This window comes from Thunnus thynnus, chromosome 11, assembly GCF_963924715.1.
Source record: "Thunnus thynnus chromosome 11, fThuThy2.1, whole genome shotgun sequence".
Classification (NCBI taxonomy): domain Eukaryota; kingdom Metazoa; phylum Chordata; class Actinopteri; order Scombriformes; family Scombridae; genus Thunnus; species Thunnus thynnus.
In genome coordinates, this window is record NC_089527.1 from 22,889,227 (window position 1) to 22,907,185 (window position 17,959).

The 17,959-nt window shown below is 40.0% G+C and overlaps 2 protein-coding genes across 3 annotated transcripts in view; both read right to left on the reverse strand.

Annotated features, from left to right (window-relative positions):
- Positions 1-72: 72 nt before the first annotated feature.
- On the reverse strand, positions 73-3,583 carry coa5 (cytochrome C oxidase assembly factor 5). The gene is made up of 3 exons (XM_067603909.1): positions 3,341-3,583; positions 1,473-1,556; positions 73-281 (listed from the first exon to the last, which is right to left on the reverse strand). The coding sequence occupies exons 1-3, from the start codon at positions 3,440-3,442 to the stop codon at positions 240-242; spliced, it is 228 nt and encodes a 75-aa protein (XP_067460010.1). The 5' UTR covers positions 3,443-3,583; the 3' UTR covers positions 73-239.
- A 261-nt stretch (positions 3,584-3,844) lies between these two features.
- Positions 3,845-17,959, reverse strand: part of mgat4a (alpha-1,3-mannosyl-glycoprotein 4-beta-N-acetylglucosaminyltransferase A) — a 36,912-nt gene continuing 22,797 nt past the window's right edge. For both annotated transcript variants that reach the window (XM_067603905.1, XM_067603904.1), the window contains 13 exons: positions 12,942-13,075; positions 12,786-12,832; positions 12,566-12,679; positions 11,436-11,511; positions 10,663-10,777; positions 9,277-9,407; positions 9,067-9,174; positions 8,907-8,981; positions 8,607-8,725; positions 7,372-7,450; positions 6,989-7,049; positions 6,412-6,524; positions 3,845-6,313 (listed from right to left, as the gene is read on the reverse strand). In XM_067603905.1, the coding sequence (XP_067460006.1) occupies positions 6,287-6,313; positions 6,412-6,524; positions 6,989-7,049; positions 7,372-7,450; positions 8,607-8,725; positions 8,907-8,981; positions 9,067-9,174; positions 9,277-9,407; positions 10,663-10,777; positions 11,436-11,511; positions 12,566-12,679; positions 12,786-12,832; positions 12,942-13,075 (1,199 nt within the window). In that variant the 3' untranslated portion in view covers positions 3,845-6,286. The remainder of the gene's footprint in view (positions 6,314-6,411; positions 6,525-6,988; positions 7,050-7,371; positions 7,451-8,606; positions 8,726-8,906; positions 8,982-9,066; positions 9,175-9,276; positions 9,408-10,662; positions 10,778-11,435; positions 11,512-12,565; positions 12,680-12,785; positions 12,833-12,941; positions 13,076-17,959) is intronic.

The window sequence follows — 17,959 nt, forward strand, 5'->3', positions numbered from 1 at the left end:
AAATGCTGGAAGCTCCACCAGTGACAGCTGCGGCTTCTTTCAGCACTGGTTGGTCATTTTTTTTGTGCGTCACCGTGCATTGTTCTTTAATATCTGGTAGTCCTTTACTACCTAATTTCTTGACACGTGTCCTTCACAGGAGAATGTGAAACTGCACAGACACCTGTGAGCGTTGTTCTTTGAAATCATAAGTAGTATATACAGTTTCTCATCCAAGATACGGCAGCCATGTTGATTCCTCAAAATCCTTTCCTTCCTCTGAATCTTGACCTTGTGTCCAGCTGTAAACAGAGGACAGACATTGGTCAGTCGTCACAGCAAAGCTTAAAACACGACTCCAGTTGTATTTGTACAAGACAGATGGAACTGAAACAGCCTGAGTCATTTCTTTTCATTATGATTTTTGTCTCCTTATGCTTATGGTCACAGCTTGTAAACACAGATCTGGGGCCTGCGTCACGAATCCAGTTCAACTTAGTGTGTCTCTCTGTAGGTTAACCAGTATCATGAAGCTGGTTAAATACTGGCTCTATTAACTTTGGGTTTCACTGTCCAGTTATGAGCATGTCCAAGTGAAAGAGACAAAGTTTTTAATTACAAGTGATATCATCACTTGTAATGTGTAAAATATAACCAGATAAAAGATAATTTCCAAATATTAAAAGTAAGGCTAAGGTTTAAAATAAGTGTTGGAATTATTATACTGTATGTCTTTAGCACAGAGCTAGTATTTTAGGCTTTTTTGTCTGGTGATGAACAAAATATGTGATGTGATGCACATAAAAAAAAGTTGTAAGACTGTTTCTGCTCCCAAAGCGGAGAGGAGAGGGGATGAGAAAAGAAATTAATGTCTGATGAGATCCATCTAATCAAAATCTCGCATTTCTGATCACAGGAACTAATGAACTCTATGTGGAATATTCTTCTAACAAAAGACAACAGAGGGTTTAACTTCATGTTATTCTGAGCTGCAGTGATGGAATAAGAATGTTAAAGAATCAACATTGTCAGGAATCCCTTCAGAAAAAAGAGATTTGGTTGAGTTAAAAATGCAGCCATAATGCTAATTATGTATTTGATGTTGTAAAATATCCTTCGTTTATTAGAAGCTCGGTTTAAAACCTCTTTACTGCACTTTGTATGAAGTTGTATCTTTCATCTTCGCTTTTAGTGTCTAAAACTTTAATACAGTACTGTAGGTTACCACAGCGATCTACCGATCACCGTCAAGCCATCTTCGTGATAACAAAAAACCTGAGTAAAGTCCGAAGAAAGCTCACTTCATGGTACGAGCCCCAGGAAAGAGGAAGATAAAACATTACCATCCAATGTTCACTTCCACTTCCCACTAAATGTTTGCACATCAGTCTGTGATCAAAATGACTCTGTTTGAATTTCCAGCTCTACCTTTGGTGTATAATAAGCCAGTTTTTAATCCCTTTATGAATGCAATGTAATTACCAGTAACTTACCATTGACCTCTTGCACTCAAAGAACGATGTCTGCAGGGCTTTGCAGTGGCCTTCCTTCAAACACTGACTGGGCAGTTTTCCCTCCTGATAAATTAAGAAACCAGTTAGAACACTGGGCCAAAATGTGCATTTCATCCCACTTAGGAAGCAGCATGATGTGACCCCAGAGCCTGCATCAGTGGTCTCCAGTTCTGTCTGAACCAGGCACTGTTTGCAGAGACAACACAAGATGATTTTACTGATCAGTTCATCCGAAGAAGAGGAACTATGAACAGTGTTAGTTGACAGTTCTCTTAAAACAAGGACTAGCACTGGACAAAAAACAAATGAGCTTTCTGATCCAATACAAGTTTTTTTTTTTCTCACATCAATAATTTTATGAACACTGGCACAATCAGTTATGAGACATGATTGAGACACAATGAGACATTCAGAAACTCCGATTGTGTCTCGCATTTTTATTGCAAAAACATACTGACTGGGGCTTTAAAATAAAAATCTGGGCTTCAGCAACTTAATGGGCATTTATAATTGCACATTTATTTTTCCTTTGCGTTTAATAGTAAAAATGGTAAAATAAAGTAATGCATGGTGAAAATAAATGTCAGATATAGTGAAATCTACAGAGATAACTAAAATCTACCCCAGCAAGGCCTCTTGTAAAGGGCAGGGAGGCCACACATTTACAAGAGTTTTATGCAGTTAACATTTACATTATATTTTGCTGAAATGTCCAGAGCCAGTCAGACCAGATTCTCTCTGGCGATACATCAAATTTTGCATAAATTAGATCCACCACGAAGCAGTACTACAGTTGGATTTTATATGTTAAGACCCCCAAGTGTAGGGGGGCACAGTACAGTGTATTTTGGCGACAGAGCATTAAAAGGAAAATTCCAGTTTATTTCAACTTGCAAAAATCATGTAAAACTCATGTTTATATGAAAAGATGTAAGAGGGTCAGCAGCATGCCCTGATATTGGCTGTTCTGTCCAATATACATCTTTTTGTGAATTGCTGGAATTGCTATAATGGAATTGGAGAGAGCAAAATTAGCACAACACATAGAGCCGCAATGGTTGAAGTTAGCTCAGATTTGGGTGTAAGCAACAGTTGAGGGGAAAGTTAAGGGAAACAATGATATTTAGTGGCGGATTCTCTGTTTTCTCACCATTTACACAAAGTATTAAACATCATAACAAAAGCCTTAACACTGTTTAAACCAACTAGCAGATTTGTGAAACCTTTATTTTTCTTATGAACACACAAAAAGGGCGATTTCACTGCTTTTATCTCCCGTTCAGACCACATTAGACCAGATCCAGATCAAAAGCCACTATACTTAGACTTGTCAAATCTTGATAATAATAATCTGACACTGGATTTGACATGTCTAAGTGTAGTGGGGCTTTTTTGTTTTTAGTTTTAATTTAAACCTGGTCTAATGCTGTCTGGATGAAATAAATGATTGCAATGTTAAATTGCTGGTTTTTTGAACGGAGTGTGGTGTGACGTATAACAGTTAACAGCACGCGCAGGGCTGGTCATATTTATAACATCAGCACTCCGGCCTGCCAAATAAGAGGTTATGTGTCAAAATATAATTTTACTTCCTTATAGTATTTTCCATTCTGCATATTGCTCTGTGGTTGAGGTTATGGCTCAGGTTCTGGTTACTGGGATGACTGGTCAGGGGTTAGGACTAAACTTACTCCATGTGAAGGTTAGAGGAACCGGACTGCGACACAGGAGCTGAAATTGTATGTCTTCCCATGTTTGGTTTCTTAACTCTAAGATATTGTAGACGACTATTATCCAACCACAGCGCTATGTTATATCAGATATCCATACATATGACGCCAACTTACCTTTACTACGCAGTCGTGCTGAAGGAGACATGCCTTGAAGTCTTCCCTCAGGCCGGCGCAGGCTCTGTGATCTTCCTCTTTATCTTCGTAATATTTCGGCATTGTGAAGAATCCTCTTCAACGCCTACAATTATTTATTTATGAACCTACAAGTGCAGAAACCGGCTAGTTAACAGCGGTGACTTCAATGTTGTTATCAAACCTGTCGGCCATGTTTCAGAACCACGGCATGACGGGAAAACGGAAGAACATTGCGCAAAGAAGTGCATGCTGGGAGTGGTAGTTTTTCATGTTTGATTCATTTTGCTCTACATGTAGACAGATAATTGTTTATTTGCGAATAGCTTACCGGCTATGTCACATTAATATTCAGGTCATATTTGTGATGGATTTTCTTAACTTCCATTTTGTTCCTTCACAGCTGTTTTGAAATAAAATCTGGTGATGCAGGTGGCATGAGATATGCAAGTAAAACCAAACCTCAACACAAAAAATGGCAATGACTTCTAGCACCTTTTTTTCCATTTATTTCAAAGATGTCCATGAAAAATGATGTCAAAATCATCAGAGGCAGGCATACACGTGTACATGATGAAGGCACATGAACTGAGGGAGGAATGGGGTTGTCAAGCCAGGGAAGAGTTCCTTTTTTTGTTTTTTAGTCTCTCAGGGATCACATGACTGCTCATGCTGTTTTCATGCATTCAGTTTCCATTTGTGTGTAGATGTGGGACAAGGGTCAGAGGCCAATCCAGTTAACATTAGTGTAAGTGGCTCTCCCCATTCTTCAAGTGTCTCTTATTTTCTCCCAACTTCAAGAAAAAAAAAAAAAACTTGATCAAGAGGCAGGGATCGAACCACTTCAGGTTTTTTCAAGTGCAGCTCTAGCATGGATAGTTTGATCAAGGGGTGAAGGAGCTTGCTCTGACCAAACAAAACACCACTAATAAATTACGTACAAATATAAATGTGCATGTGAACAAGCATGATTAGGAACAATTTCTTCCAATCTCATAATCAATTCCAACAAAAGGCACTTCATTACCTCCTTCAATAAACCGCTGACATTTAAAAACAATGAGGTTTCACTTAAAAACAGCTTCCACTCAAAACATGTCAAGTGAATTTCAATAAACTATCAAGTGAGGCAGAAGAGCAAGAGTGAAGAGAGAGAAAGAGAGATGCTCATTGCTTTTTTCTAAATATATTTACAATCTGTGAAAGTACTAAACAACCTAAACCACATCATACAACAAAAGGCTCACTCTGCCATGATCAGCAATCATCTGTCCAATCAAAAACAGATATGTGATTGGACAAAATAAGTCATTAAGTGGATTAGGAGGAGTCTGTGAAATGAGCATCTAATATGAGAAGATGGAAAATTTAAGTACAATGATTAAGGGTGTGATGTAACAAAAAAAAAGTGAAAAAGCAGTGCAAAGCACACCGTTTCAGATGGTAATCTGGTACAAAAAGACCCTAGTTTACCACTTTAACTCAGCATAATATATTGTTCTTAACATCCAAACACTAACTGGACACTGTTATTTTCAGATTATTACTATATCCAGCAAACGTAGTGTAGGCAAAAGTGTGAGGGAACAGATTGGAAAAGTGTCACTGAGACATGTGAAGGGACTTGGATTTAAGGCACATTTCTCTAAATTTAACCCACAAGTACTCGAACAGAATCCATTCACAACTTTACTACAGTTCAGCTTTTAGCAGTGAAAATTGTTTTAGTTGCACATTGCTTGACTTCAAGTGGAGAGAAACTGGTACGCCGACTGAACCGAGCTACTTGCACCAGCAAATAAAGCAACTTCTAAAGTAGCTGTAATAATGAAAATAAAATGTACAATAGCATTTTACACAAACACACACACACACACACACGCACACACACAAACAGTATGCAAATAAAACAGACTCTGAACTACCATAAACATCTCTTCATAGAATAAAAATATATTTAACCTCTTGTACAAATTAAAGATTTATTTCAAATAAATTAAGTCACCTTCATAGATCGTCATAGCTGTAATAATATATCAATATAACAATATATTCCTTCGGGAAAATGACGCCAAGGCAATGTCTGATTGGTTTTCTATAAATGGACACCGAGGTCATACACAGCTCGTCAGACAGGAGGTGAGATAGATATGGTGTCTTATTTTCTTAATGGATTGGGGTAGTTACCAAGGAATCTAACCAGTGGTCAAAGTTGTCACCGACTGGCTTCAGGCAGGATTTTGGACTCATCCTGAGTCTGAGTTTCAGGACGAGTGGAATATTTAAGTGTGACCGACAATACTCTGGGAGTGAGAAAAACATTTTAGTTTTGGGCTGGTGTTGATCTGAAACTCCTTCATCTTTGTTGAGAACAGAGAGCAACTGGCCATTAGTGATGATTGAACATTCTTGATCATCACGGGCTGTGCTGTGGCGCTAGTGCAATGCCCCAGCGTGCCCAAAAGTGGCAGCATTGAGTAAAAGAGAGATTTGGCAGCATCGATACCAGTGGCCAGGTGACTGGTTCTCCCGAGATGTGATGATTTGTCCTCATTCATCCAAGTGTTTTCTGATTGTGTTCAAAGCTGCTGGACGACACAGTCACTTTGAGAGGCAGAGCTGGGAGTGGATTTCTTCAAACGCTCTGCTGTTGTTCTTTAGACAGTAGTATTCACATTCTCACAAATCAATTAAGAGCACACAAGTGAGGGAGGGATGCAAAAAGAAAGGGGGATATCGATCGATGAGAAGAAAAATAACAAGATACATTAGGAAGAGCCGGGACAGAGAGGTGGCGTTCCTCAGACGGCAACTCTAGTGGGCTCTAATGACTTCACTGCCGGTTGCTAGGTGCCAGAGGCCCTGCGTAAGCAGTCTAAGAGAATTTGGTCCCCCAGGGGCCATGATTCATGTTCCCCTCCACAACAGTCAGCCTGCTATCCTCTTTATATGTATCTGCAGGGAGAGAGCAGAGTGACACCTTGTTATTGGATAAATGCATCGGGAACAAGTAGTATTCAGCGTATGACTGGACAAGAGTATGATTTGCTTACTTCGCTGAGGATGGCCCACACAGCTGAGTCTTTGAGAACCGAGAGTCGAAGTGCCAGGACAGGATTGAAGGAAGGATCAACAGCCCCTTCTGCCACACCCTTTTCAAACTGACCTGTGTGTTTGAACAAATACACGTACAAAGCACACATAACATACATATTTGTATGGACAGTACTATATCTTCACTAAATAAGAAAAAAGAAATGTAAAAGATAAAATGCAAGGTTGACTGAGTCACTGGAAGAATATGCACTTATTCAACATGTTTCAGCACATGGCCTTTATCAGGTTTTTAAAAAAAATTAATCACAGCTATAAGGAACATTTGACAAAAAAGCTAAGAAACCAGACAATTAGAGAAGATGTTAGGAAACGCAAATCAATAAAGAGTAAGTGATGAGAGAGCAGAAGATTTCAGATGAGAGATGTGATTGACAACATAGCACACACTTTTATACACTGTCTATCACTCTAGGCTCCATCAGTGTGAGTATGTAGTCTGATCACGATGTTTCAGTGTGATTGTATGAGCTCTCACACATGCTGCAGCACTAGGAGACTGTCAAATCTACTCACCGATCCTGTAAAAGCGGTCTTCAGTTCGCTTGTACTTCTCTTTGGTCTGCAGTCCAGTTTCCTAACATATGCACACAGTAAAAGGTTGAGTAAGATATGAGGCAAATAAAAAAGTTAACGATTTCTCTTTTGAGCAGCAGTTGAACAGATGTGTTCATCTGTGCTCACGCTAGGAGTGTGGATCACAGTGTCAGAATGTATCGCCTCTGGCAGAGCAAACGATTCTGTCACGCTCACATTCCTGTCAATAATCAATACGCTGTGTCCCAGCAAGCGCTCAATGTAATCTAATCAGAACCGTTTGCACATCACACCATAGAAGGGTAACAGACTGCGTGTGTGTGTGTGTGTGTGTGTGTGTGTGTGTGTGTGTACTTCCCTACCGAGACAGGCAGTATTTCCACTGTGGTGTTCTCGATCTTGTCTCCTGGGTGCTCCTGGTTACCACTGCGAAACAGGAACCTGCCAATCAAAACACACATCAATTTCAATATATTCATGCACTGATAAGCATTCCGGCACTTCTTCCCAAAACGGTAGCAACCACACAGATACACACACAGTCCATATAATCACTTGTGGACAAGAAGTAGGCACCAAAAAAGTAATAAATAGAAGGTTTATGGAGGTAATGAAATTCAAAAAATGGCTTAACTGCCAGTAAGATATAGCTGATGAAAAGTTTAAAGCTTATGTTTCTTTGATCTCATATTCAGGTCACAGCTATAGGTTTTTTTGAACATTAAAAAAAACAGTATTTCTGCCTTTCTAGACAGTATAAAGCTGAGAACTGATCCTAGAGAAATCTATGTAGATTTCAAGGAATTTGGATTCCTTGATTTATACCTTTGGGGTTCAAGGTCAAGAAGATTCAAAGAAAAAACAAACCCCATGCTACCCTTACTTTATCTGAAATAGGATATTTTCACTGGAATTTGTGGTAGCACTGTATTTATCTCTATTAAATGCTAAGCAGCTAGAAGGGGAGCTGGAGACAGAGGCAGTGACAGATCATAAAGTATGCTGTACCATCTCGACCAACTGCTGATGAGATGTTGTCTCATCAGCAGGGTAAAAGAGCCTGAGCCTGTATAATTAGTGTAGCTCAAATGCAGACACAAAACACTTCAGAGCCAGACAGCGGAACACTAGATGGCAGCTTTCCCTCTCGCTGCCTCTTACTTTATGAGTGACTGACAGTGTGAGAACAGTCTTTCACACTTGTCGCTGTTCCAACTTTCTCTTTACAAGAGCAGATACCACAATTATGACACATCACAGCATGACCAAATATTAACATCCTTTTTCAGGTCAGCTCCGATCTGAGCTGTCAGTCGCTGCTATGACCTCTCTTTGTGTTATATATACTGTCTTGCTCCATCTCTACTCAGCTCCACGGAGAGTAGGAGGCTGGCCTGAGAATGCTTATTTTAGAGCACTCTCATTAGCTTACCCTGTTCCCCTGAGACTCACACATACTGTAGCAGGCAGCAGGCGGAAACAAGTGAAAAGACTAGTGCATTGTCTGTATGTGCAAATGTTATGGTTGAAATAACAGTGAACACACTGGGCTGTGCTTTGCATTCTCACTATTTTATTAGCCGTCATTTACACTTACTTCTCTATGCTGACAGGTCTGTCAAATTTGAAGAGGATGTAGTCTCCTGCAGTAGGAGTGATGGCCCAGAAGAAGTCCTCTCCTAGGTAGGTTTTCTCCAGCGTGTGACCCTGATATACCTGCGTGACACAAAACATACATTTATTTTTGTTTTCACTTTTATTTTCACGTGCTGCACTATCCCTAAAGAGACATATTTCACCTGCCGATTCCCTGTGTAAATAATAGATGTTCCATACATAACTGTACAGTGTAGTAGAATCAGAGCAAATATGCTTTATGGGAGCTCTGGAGTGATACCTTCATTGAAGTGGAAACCTCAGCTGGGGGATTGACATGCATCTTGTGGAGCAGTGGCTTCAGGAAGTCTTTGTCCTACAGAAATAGACAAGACATTTCTACATGAGAGGCAGAATCAACTGCTATGGTAAATAAATTACTGTGAGGGTGTGAGACTCACTGTGAGTTTTTGGATCTTTCCAGCGAGAGAAGAATGGAGTCCCACATGTTGAAATAAGGAGGGTCTGAACCGCACACGTAGGCTGGACTTCTGTCGCTCGCAGTGTTTCTGGAAAAGAGTAAAAAAAAAAGGAGGAAAGATGAGAGCCATTCTCCTTACAAAGACAATCATATCCATACAGTACATGCCCAACTACAGTACTGCACATACCGCATCTTTCTCAGGATTGCAGACTTTGACCCAGAGAATGTGGTCCAGCAGCCAGTCGATGGGCTTCTCCTTATAGAACATAAAGATGAACTCCACAATGAGGTTTAGGTCAGGAGCCTGGAACATTTTTCCTGTAGGAAACAGAATAAAGAGAGTTTATTGAGGTTAATTGATCCTGCACAAAAGCTCATTAACAATCCATTATTTGCAGAGATGATTAAACCATGAATAGACCTAAGGGGATCTGTTGCTATATGTAAATAAGAAAGAGCACGATCAACTGGAATTAATACGACAAAGTAGCTCTCTCCTGTGGATGCTTTGTCTCTTTAAAATCAGAGACAACCTGTGAAAGATACAGACTATATTTAAATTTGATTTCACAGCTAAAAAAAAAAAAACACGACTGGAATAAAATGATTGTAATTGTGTCAAGAAATGTGGTGAAAAAGGCTCTGCATTGTTCTGTGTTTCAAGATTTTGATACTTAGGACACACGTCCACAAAAGAAGAAAACAAGTGGTATTTTCTCACTTCACTGGAAGACAACAGAATATCAACAAATGTTTCCAACAGCAGAACATCCTCCCCTTGAGGGTGCCATTAATAAACTAAACTAAAAAAATCCACCTCTAAAACCCCACAAAAACAAAAACATGTCTTTCAGATGAATGACGAAAATAATAAATAGAAAAAGTTCAGAGAGAACGGAGCGAGAAAGGCTGCTTAGAGACAAACAACTTTCTAACTTTGTAATTCCAGTAACAATAGTTCATTTAAACTAAAATTAGGACTAGAGATAATTACAGTCTAGTCGCAGTTGGCTTTCAGTGATGACACCAGATTCATATAAATTTAAACTCAACTGTGTACAATTAAAATTAGATCTGTTTAGTAAAACTAAAAAAAAAACAAACAATTTTAACCAGTTAGAATCCCATCTAACTGATAAATGGACTTTGAGAAGAGCCACCATTAATAGAGCCATCACTTTTGCACAGTCAATTGTACATACAATGTTGTACGTTTTTACTTGCACTAGAAATATACACATTCCTCATTACCATATTGTAGTTGTGTTCTTAATTTAGATTTGCTTTTCCCAGCCAAACCATATTTATTTGAAATGACCAACTCTCCAAATGGTAATCAATAAAATGTCCATCTTTTCTTCTACAGATCTACAAATCTTCAATATATGAAAGCCTTGATAAGTGGAATGTAAAATGCTGAGTTAACAGAATGAGTTAATAATCACTTCAGATTGAACATTTATCCAGGAATGCCATTGTTTGGTTTTACCATCAGCTGTCTATACTGATCTTGCTTCATTAGACAGACCAATGCTGGATGCTGAATATTGATCAGGTGCTTAATGGACCGTACCGATGAAGCCCAGCTGAGAGAACTCCAGGATCATCCAGTCCTCTGACGAGAGCTGGAGGGCAAAGTTCTTCATAGTGGCAAAGTAGTTGGGCTTGGCCACAATGTCATCCTCCAACTAAAGGAAGAGAGGTACAGAAAGAACGAAATAAGCGACAGGAGAAAGCACTGTAAGAGTTGAGGTTTATTGTTAAAGGAGAGGGTGAGAAACAGGAGGGAGACTCTTCTATGTTGACAAAAGGGACAGCACTTTGAACTGAGCTAAGAAACACTGCTGTAGCTACACTAAACTAGAGTAGCTGTGTAGATGTCAGACAGAAAATACCTCTTCCCTCCAGGTAAGAGCAGAGAATGGAAATGACACACCCCTTACATTAGACAGAAAGATGGGAGATTGACAACACAGTTAAACCCAAACCATGAATGGCTGGTGTTAGAGTTCCAAATCTGCTCAGATTAGACATTTATACAAACATTCCCAAATTGGATGCATAGTTTAGCCAAAAAAAATAAAAGATAAGAACTTTAGAAGTCTAAGAGGATTAGACTGAGAATAAGTGGCTCTAGTCTGAAAACAATAACACTGGTTCTGATGAATGACTGCAACAACACACATTTGCACCAATTACTCACCATGTTTTAATTGGGAGCGACATGCCTCAAAGTATAAGTAAACTAGTGTTTGCCTTGTAACAGGTTTTAACTCCAATACGTGTGCATAAATGTCTCCTACAGGTTGCTATGGGAACATTTATTCATTCATTTAAAGGACATACCTGGACATAGTAAACCCCTTTGCTCACAGCGTACATCATGAGGAAGGAATAGTCCAGATTCTGCTTCGTTCGCCATCTAAACAAAACAAAAAACATCAACAGATACATTTATGATAACTATATTTTATGATATCTCTGTATTTCAAAAGGTGTTTCAAAGCATTCAGACACACTGTTTCACATGCAAAAAAGCAAAACTGTGCAAATCACGTACTCCTACTGTCCAACAGCAGACTTTATTTTAATCAATTATGAACCAATGCTGTCACACTAACTGTTTGATCTGAATGATCTGCCTTTGTTGCAGTCATGGCTGTCATGGCTGTTCACCAAGTGCTGCAGGTGATTATGATACTACCACGGGGCAGGTGTGAGAGAGATATTACACTTTAATCACAGGTGAATAGATAACCCGAATATGAGGGCATGGATATGCATTCAAAACTGAGCCAGGTGGTTTGAGTCGCTCTGCTGTTTCAGCTGTAGGAGAAAGTAATCAGGAGGTAATGACCCTTCTATACCATTTACTTAGATGCATGCGCATACAAACACAAAAAGTGTCTGCTGAATATAATAACTTTTTTTTAATGTTGAACACTAGCTACTTAGATTAACATTAGAGGCAACTGTGCAGGAAACAAACATCCACATACGCGCATTAAAAAGGAAGAAAAAAAAAAAAAAGAAGCATCTTCAGGGCCTGAAGGCTGTTAGCTGAGTACATGAGTAGTCGGCACAAACTGCACCATAAACAGATTTCGGTTGAAGCCAGTTGTCAGCTGACTATACACAGGAGATAACTACAGAGGATGATAAGAGTGAGCTCTACAGAGAGAAAGAGATGGAGAGCGCTGCTGCTGATGACCTTGATCTGACTTTGAGAAATGCCTGTGGAATACTAAGTACCTAGGCAGCCTACCTAAAAGCTCTCGCTTGCTTGCTCCCTCCCTCTTTCCACCCCCCCTGACTCATGCTTCTTCTTTTTCAATCCTCATCACAGCTCTCCTGCATAACTTCATGTCTCTCAGGCCTGGTATCTCCATGATCTCCTTAATGATTTTCTATCACATTTTGCCTAATTAAACAAGCGTCAAGGTAACACAGATGTCACGCCTGACTGATTTTCTTACCTAACCCTCTCTTTGGAGTCTCCAAACGTCTCTTTGAGGTTGGTGAGGTCAGGGTAATAGGTGACGGGAGGAGAGATCACCTCCAGCAAACCTGAATTCAGCTCTGTAGAAAACCTGAAGGAAAAAAAAAAAAAAGATTGTCGGTGATGTCAGCGGTGTCACTTTTAATCATAGTGACAATTTGGTCCCTTGTAATGTTTCTATCAGGAAGTGCACTTACTCTTTCTCTAGGCCGGCAACCACACTGTGCACGTAGTCTACGTCAGTCTGCAGAGATTATTCCAGGAAGACAGAATTTATATATTTTTAGCATCATGTGGTTTATCGTACAGAAGCATCGTGTTATGATTCATACTGCATGAACCTGAGAGCTCACCTCCCCGACGAAAACAATAATGACACAGTCGAGTTTCTCCTCTGGTGACAGCTTGTCTATAAGTGAACGAAGCGTCTCTGACAGATATGACTTCACCTTCCGCTTCACTGTGGGGATCCCCATCACCATGGTAACTGGGGAGAAGAGTGTGAGGTGAGTACAGAGAGCGTCGGTGGCTGCAGGGGTGGCTGTTGTTAATCAATTGGATCCAAAAGCAAATCATCTTTGCTGTTTGACAGTGACAGATTAAGTCGGCCTAAATCCAGAAGAACAGAAATTCATGCCCAGACTAACAGATGGCAGTGGGAAGGATGACTAATGGAGGTAGTTTGTAATGCATCTGCACTAATGTGCTGCATGTTTTAAAAGAAAAGTGCCTTCATACAACAATCTAACACTCTGGTTAATGTAATTTATAACAAAACACACTGCAGGAAATATAGAGGCAGCAGTGATTGATGTAACAAAAATTTATGCTGCTTGGCGTTTACTCAACATCATCATTTACTTAGAGATCTGCAAAGTGCTGCTAAATTATTTTATGAGCTTGTCCTATCAACTAAATAAACAGACCTGGACTGGCCAGAGGGACCAACAGCGGTCATAAAAAAAAAAAAAAAAAAGCGAGAGTTGCAGGGAGTTCTAATTTAATAACATACAATATTTCCTAATTGCTTTACTGAATTAACTGATAGATCGCGAATCTATAACAATTACCAGATCTTATACTCAAGTCTTCAAAAAACAAAAATCCCAAAACTATGTATAACAAAGAAACATCGCCTCGCAGTTGTATGCCTGCCAACCAGTCAAGTTGCAGTTTAAATCCATGTCTGTCCAGACTCATAATTAATATACATATAATATACATACATAATTTGTAGTGAAGGCTTTGAAGGAATTTAATAAAAGGTGTTAAGTGTATTTTCCTTGTATGTGTTCACATGCTTGGCCAATAAAGCTGATTCTGATAGAACACAAAGTTGCAGCCTTGACAGTAGACGATGCTTCAGATATGGATGTTGCTCCTTTTGGATATAAAATGTCATCACTACATCGTTTTATCCTATTACACATTTGTGTGAAACTTGAACTTCATAATTAGCGTGTGAATTCTTGGGTTATGGCCAAAAATGTGTTTTGTTGAGGTCACAGTGGACTTTAACCTTTGAACACCAGATTCTAAGAAGTTCATGCTTGAGTCCAAGCGGACGTTTGTGCCAAATTTGAAGAAATTCCCTTGTGGCGTTCCTAAGATATTGCGTTCACAAGAATAGGACAGACAACCCAAAAACATAATGCGGCCACAGTTGTCACTGGCACAGAGGCATAAAAACATGAAAAGCTGAAACAGGTGATTATAACTGGATAAATGTCTAAGCCAGGGGTTTTCAAAGTCTGAGACTGTGGGCCTCTCCTCAGACAAAGCTTGGGAAAAGGCACCCCCTCATTCCCCCCATAGTTTACTTGCTTAGTTTCGCTCAATTCCCAGATGCCTATGGGATCATGATTATGTTATTTGACCCCGTAGACACTCAACAATTGAGCCAGATAGCCTGAAATTGCTGTTAGACATACTTCAGACTATACCAAATACATAAAAAAGGTCTGTCTGAAGGCATTTATTTGTTTCTGACTATGGGAAAGTGGGAAGAACAGTAAAATTCCCCAAAACTACTGTATCTCTAAACTGTCTCTTTAACCAAATCACACACATTTAGGCTATTCAATGTGATCTCCTTTTGATAAATAATATAATAACTAATGTAACATTTTTTCACTTCCATTCACTCAGCCTCCCTTGAATCTGTTTGGAGGCCCACCTTCCACTTTGAAAACCTCTGGACTAAACAATTAGTAATCTGAATTGTCAAATAATTTTGTGTTGATCGGCAAAGCAATTTAAAAAAAAGACACTAGAAGCAGACGTTACATTCAGCTGAGTTCAAGGAGAACAACAGTAAGACAAAGTAAGCGAGGAAAAGTGAGTGGCTATTGTCTTCTCCTTATTGTTTCTATTGTATGGAGAGGTTCCCTGAAAAAGTACATCAGACTGGAAAAAGCAGACAGAAGGCCAGTCCATTTCACTTACAAGGATCACTTTCACTTGGGAGCGAGAGAGATAGAGGGAGAGATGGGAAAAGTGGAGAGTGTGCAGCAAGCCCACACTGGCGTGGAGGCAAAAGCGAGGATGTTTGAGTTATTGGTCTGGTTATCTGACACTGAATCAGTGTTTTTCACATGCTAAGGAAAATAAGTCAAGACAGCAGCATGAAATTGCTTAATTCACATGCTCTTCTCTTTTTCATGTTTCATCTACAAGAGGAAATATTGCATAAAATGTTCACAGAGAGGTGGAAAACAAGGTAAAGTTTTGTATTAATGGCAGTTGGAAACAACTTGCCCTGTGGGGACAACAATGATGGTTAAATGAGCCTGTTAGTGTGTGTGTGTGTGTGTGCGTGGTATAAAAGGGGGAAACATGCTGACTGAGCTGCTGTTGGGGCACAAGGGGCCTCGACAAAGGTACAAAAACAAACTTGAGGTGCAGAATGAGCGAGCAGCATAGCGGACTTGAGAAAGAGTGCAATTCGCTGGAGTGATCTGTGCAGCGTGGAGAATCTGTCCCAGTTTTGCTTTGTGTTCCTCACACTGAGCTCCGTGTCGTATAGCGACACCCACCACCAAGAAAGTAGGTCGAGGATGAAAGGAGAATGTGGGAGGAAGGAAAAAGAGACAGAGAGTGACAGAATAAGGGAGGGTGGCAGACAGTGAATGAGTGATAATGCATGCAAGTGCAGCGTGAGCAGGACTGACTCCAAGTCTGCCCCTCCCCGTGTCCCTTGATCAGCCTGCCCGCTTCGCTCTGCCATCCTTTCATCTTCTTCAGGAAAAAAAAAGCACAACAATTTACATTTCTGTTCGTTTCTCCATCACATCTGTGGAAAGAACTGATTTGGCATGCCATACAGATAAAAGAAAGCTGGTGTTTGGCTGTGTTGTAGGCTTGCGAAGTTAAGCAAAATGTCACTTGATCATTTTTTCAAACCTAGCATGTAAATGTGTTTATTTTCCTGATCAGGTACTAGGGCTGCACGATACTGGAAAAAAACTGACTTTTCACCAGATACATGCAGTGTGTTATCCATGTACAGATATACAGTTACCAATCATAATTTTCATCATCTGGGTACTTTTAAAAGGTCTATCCTCTAACAAAACAAACCCCCCTCCTACTTCTACCACACTTGGTTCAGCCCTCTGCCACCCCTCCAGAAATCAGCTTGGACTCCTCCACTTTAGGTTTCACATATGGGACTCTGTCACAGGCATGAACAAGTGGAGACGGAACAGGTGGAGAGGTATTTGGGAAAAAACAACATGTTTCTTAATAAACTTTACAAATAGACTTGTTTGTCGCAGTTGTGTTATTTACATGTAATCTACCATTTCTAAGGTTGTTCAAATGTATGTTTAATCTGCATGGTGGAAGATAACCAGCCCTTCCAGCGCGACTGAGGATGGTAAAACTCTCAAACTCGAGTGACAAACAGATTTGTCTATATGCCAGCAAGATGTAAGTACAGATGGATCTGGATACTGCAAGTTTTGTGTGTGTGTGTGTGTGTGTTTATGTGTTAAGCCTTTCACATTAGGGAGCGGACCAGCCCTGTGACAGTAACTGTTAAACTTTTAACCAGTACTGGGACGAGGTTCCATTGATAACAGGAACACATGCACTCAGAAGCCACCTCACGTAACTGAACGCCTGCCTCTAGCATTCGGGTGACATTATCTGTGACAGCAGCCGTGTCACGTGCATGTTTACAGGCAGGTGATATGCAGACTCTGCATCTGCAGCGATCAGTTCACTATGTGCTCTGATCAAGGAGTGCACTTTATCAGTTTATCAAAGAACCAAAACAGGTAGCGCTCATTTTCAGGTTGTGGTAGGCAGACTAGTGGGGCCTGCTTTGGTTGTTTGAAGTGCATCCGTTCACCAGAGCACATTGGGAACTGATCTGTGTAAATTTTTCCTTTGTATCAAGCAGCAAGAAAGCTGTGGCATGATGAGTGTGAGCTAATTTGCCTTACTTGACACTGCACGTCCTGCAATGTGACTATTGCACATGTACACATCACGATGTTGATGTTGAAACCACATATTGTGCAGCACTATTAGGCACCATGGCCACACATTATTCAGAGGTTAGTGGTAATGAAGGAATGGACATCAGTGGATGCTCGTAGTAGGAAAGATATTGTATATAAGTTTATCATTAAAGATCTGGTATTATGGCCTTTTTTGACTAATTTTTATAAATATTGAGTCTATTTTAAACATATCTGTGACATTTTGTTCACAAAAAGTTGTTTAGACTTCTCTAAATACATCTTTCCTTACAGCCCAGATTCCCCTCTGTCTTCCAGCAGGCTGCTTCAGAAGCCATTTACATAAAAATTGGCATTATTAATGACCACCTGCTCCGATTGGCTGGAGGTGTGGCCCCCACCTCCACCCCCAGCCAACTGGAATAATACCTAATGAATAATACAAATTCCCTTACACCGCATCTTTGCCTGGAGTAATGGCTGCAGCTGAAGACATAAGTATATAGTATATAAGCAGTCTATGAACTGGAGTCTGATCCTGAATGGGAAGAGGAAGAGTCTGTTGTTGCACAGATGAGATTTCAAAATAAAAGTAATATTTTCAAATGTAGCCGGAGGTCGCTAGCTTAGCTTCAGCACAGATATATTATATTCCTTTAGATAAGTAACAGAAAGAAACAATGTGTCATCCAAAGATCGTGGATGAAACAGTTGAAAATGTTGCAGTGTAACGAGTCTCATTAAGCAGACAGTCAGCTGTAAAATGTGCAGAACACACAACCACTTGCCAATAACGGAGGGAAGATTGTCTCCACAAATGAATTTCAGCCATTCCTGACATAAATTTCTATCCTCTGGAAGGCTGTAAAGACTTGTTAGCTGCTGAACAACCAGCAACACTTCCA

Excerpts from the sequence above, each read along its gene's own strand:
- coa5 (XM_067603909.1), bottom strand. The coding sequence starts at position 3,442 with ATGCCGAAATATTACGAAGATAAAGAGGAAGATCACAGAGCCTGCGCC. Across the intron at positions 1,557-3,340 it reads AGCACGACTGCGTAGTAAAG|GAGGGAAAACTGCCCAGTCA; the intron begins GTAAGTTGGCGT and ends TTAATTTATCAG. Across the intron at positions 282-1,472 it reads TTGAGTGCAAGAGGTCAATG|CTGGACACAAGGTCAAGATT; the intron begins GTAAGTTACTGG and ends CTCTGTTTACAG.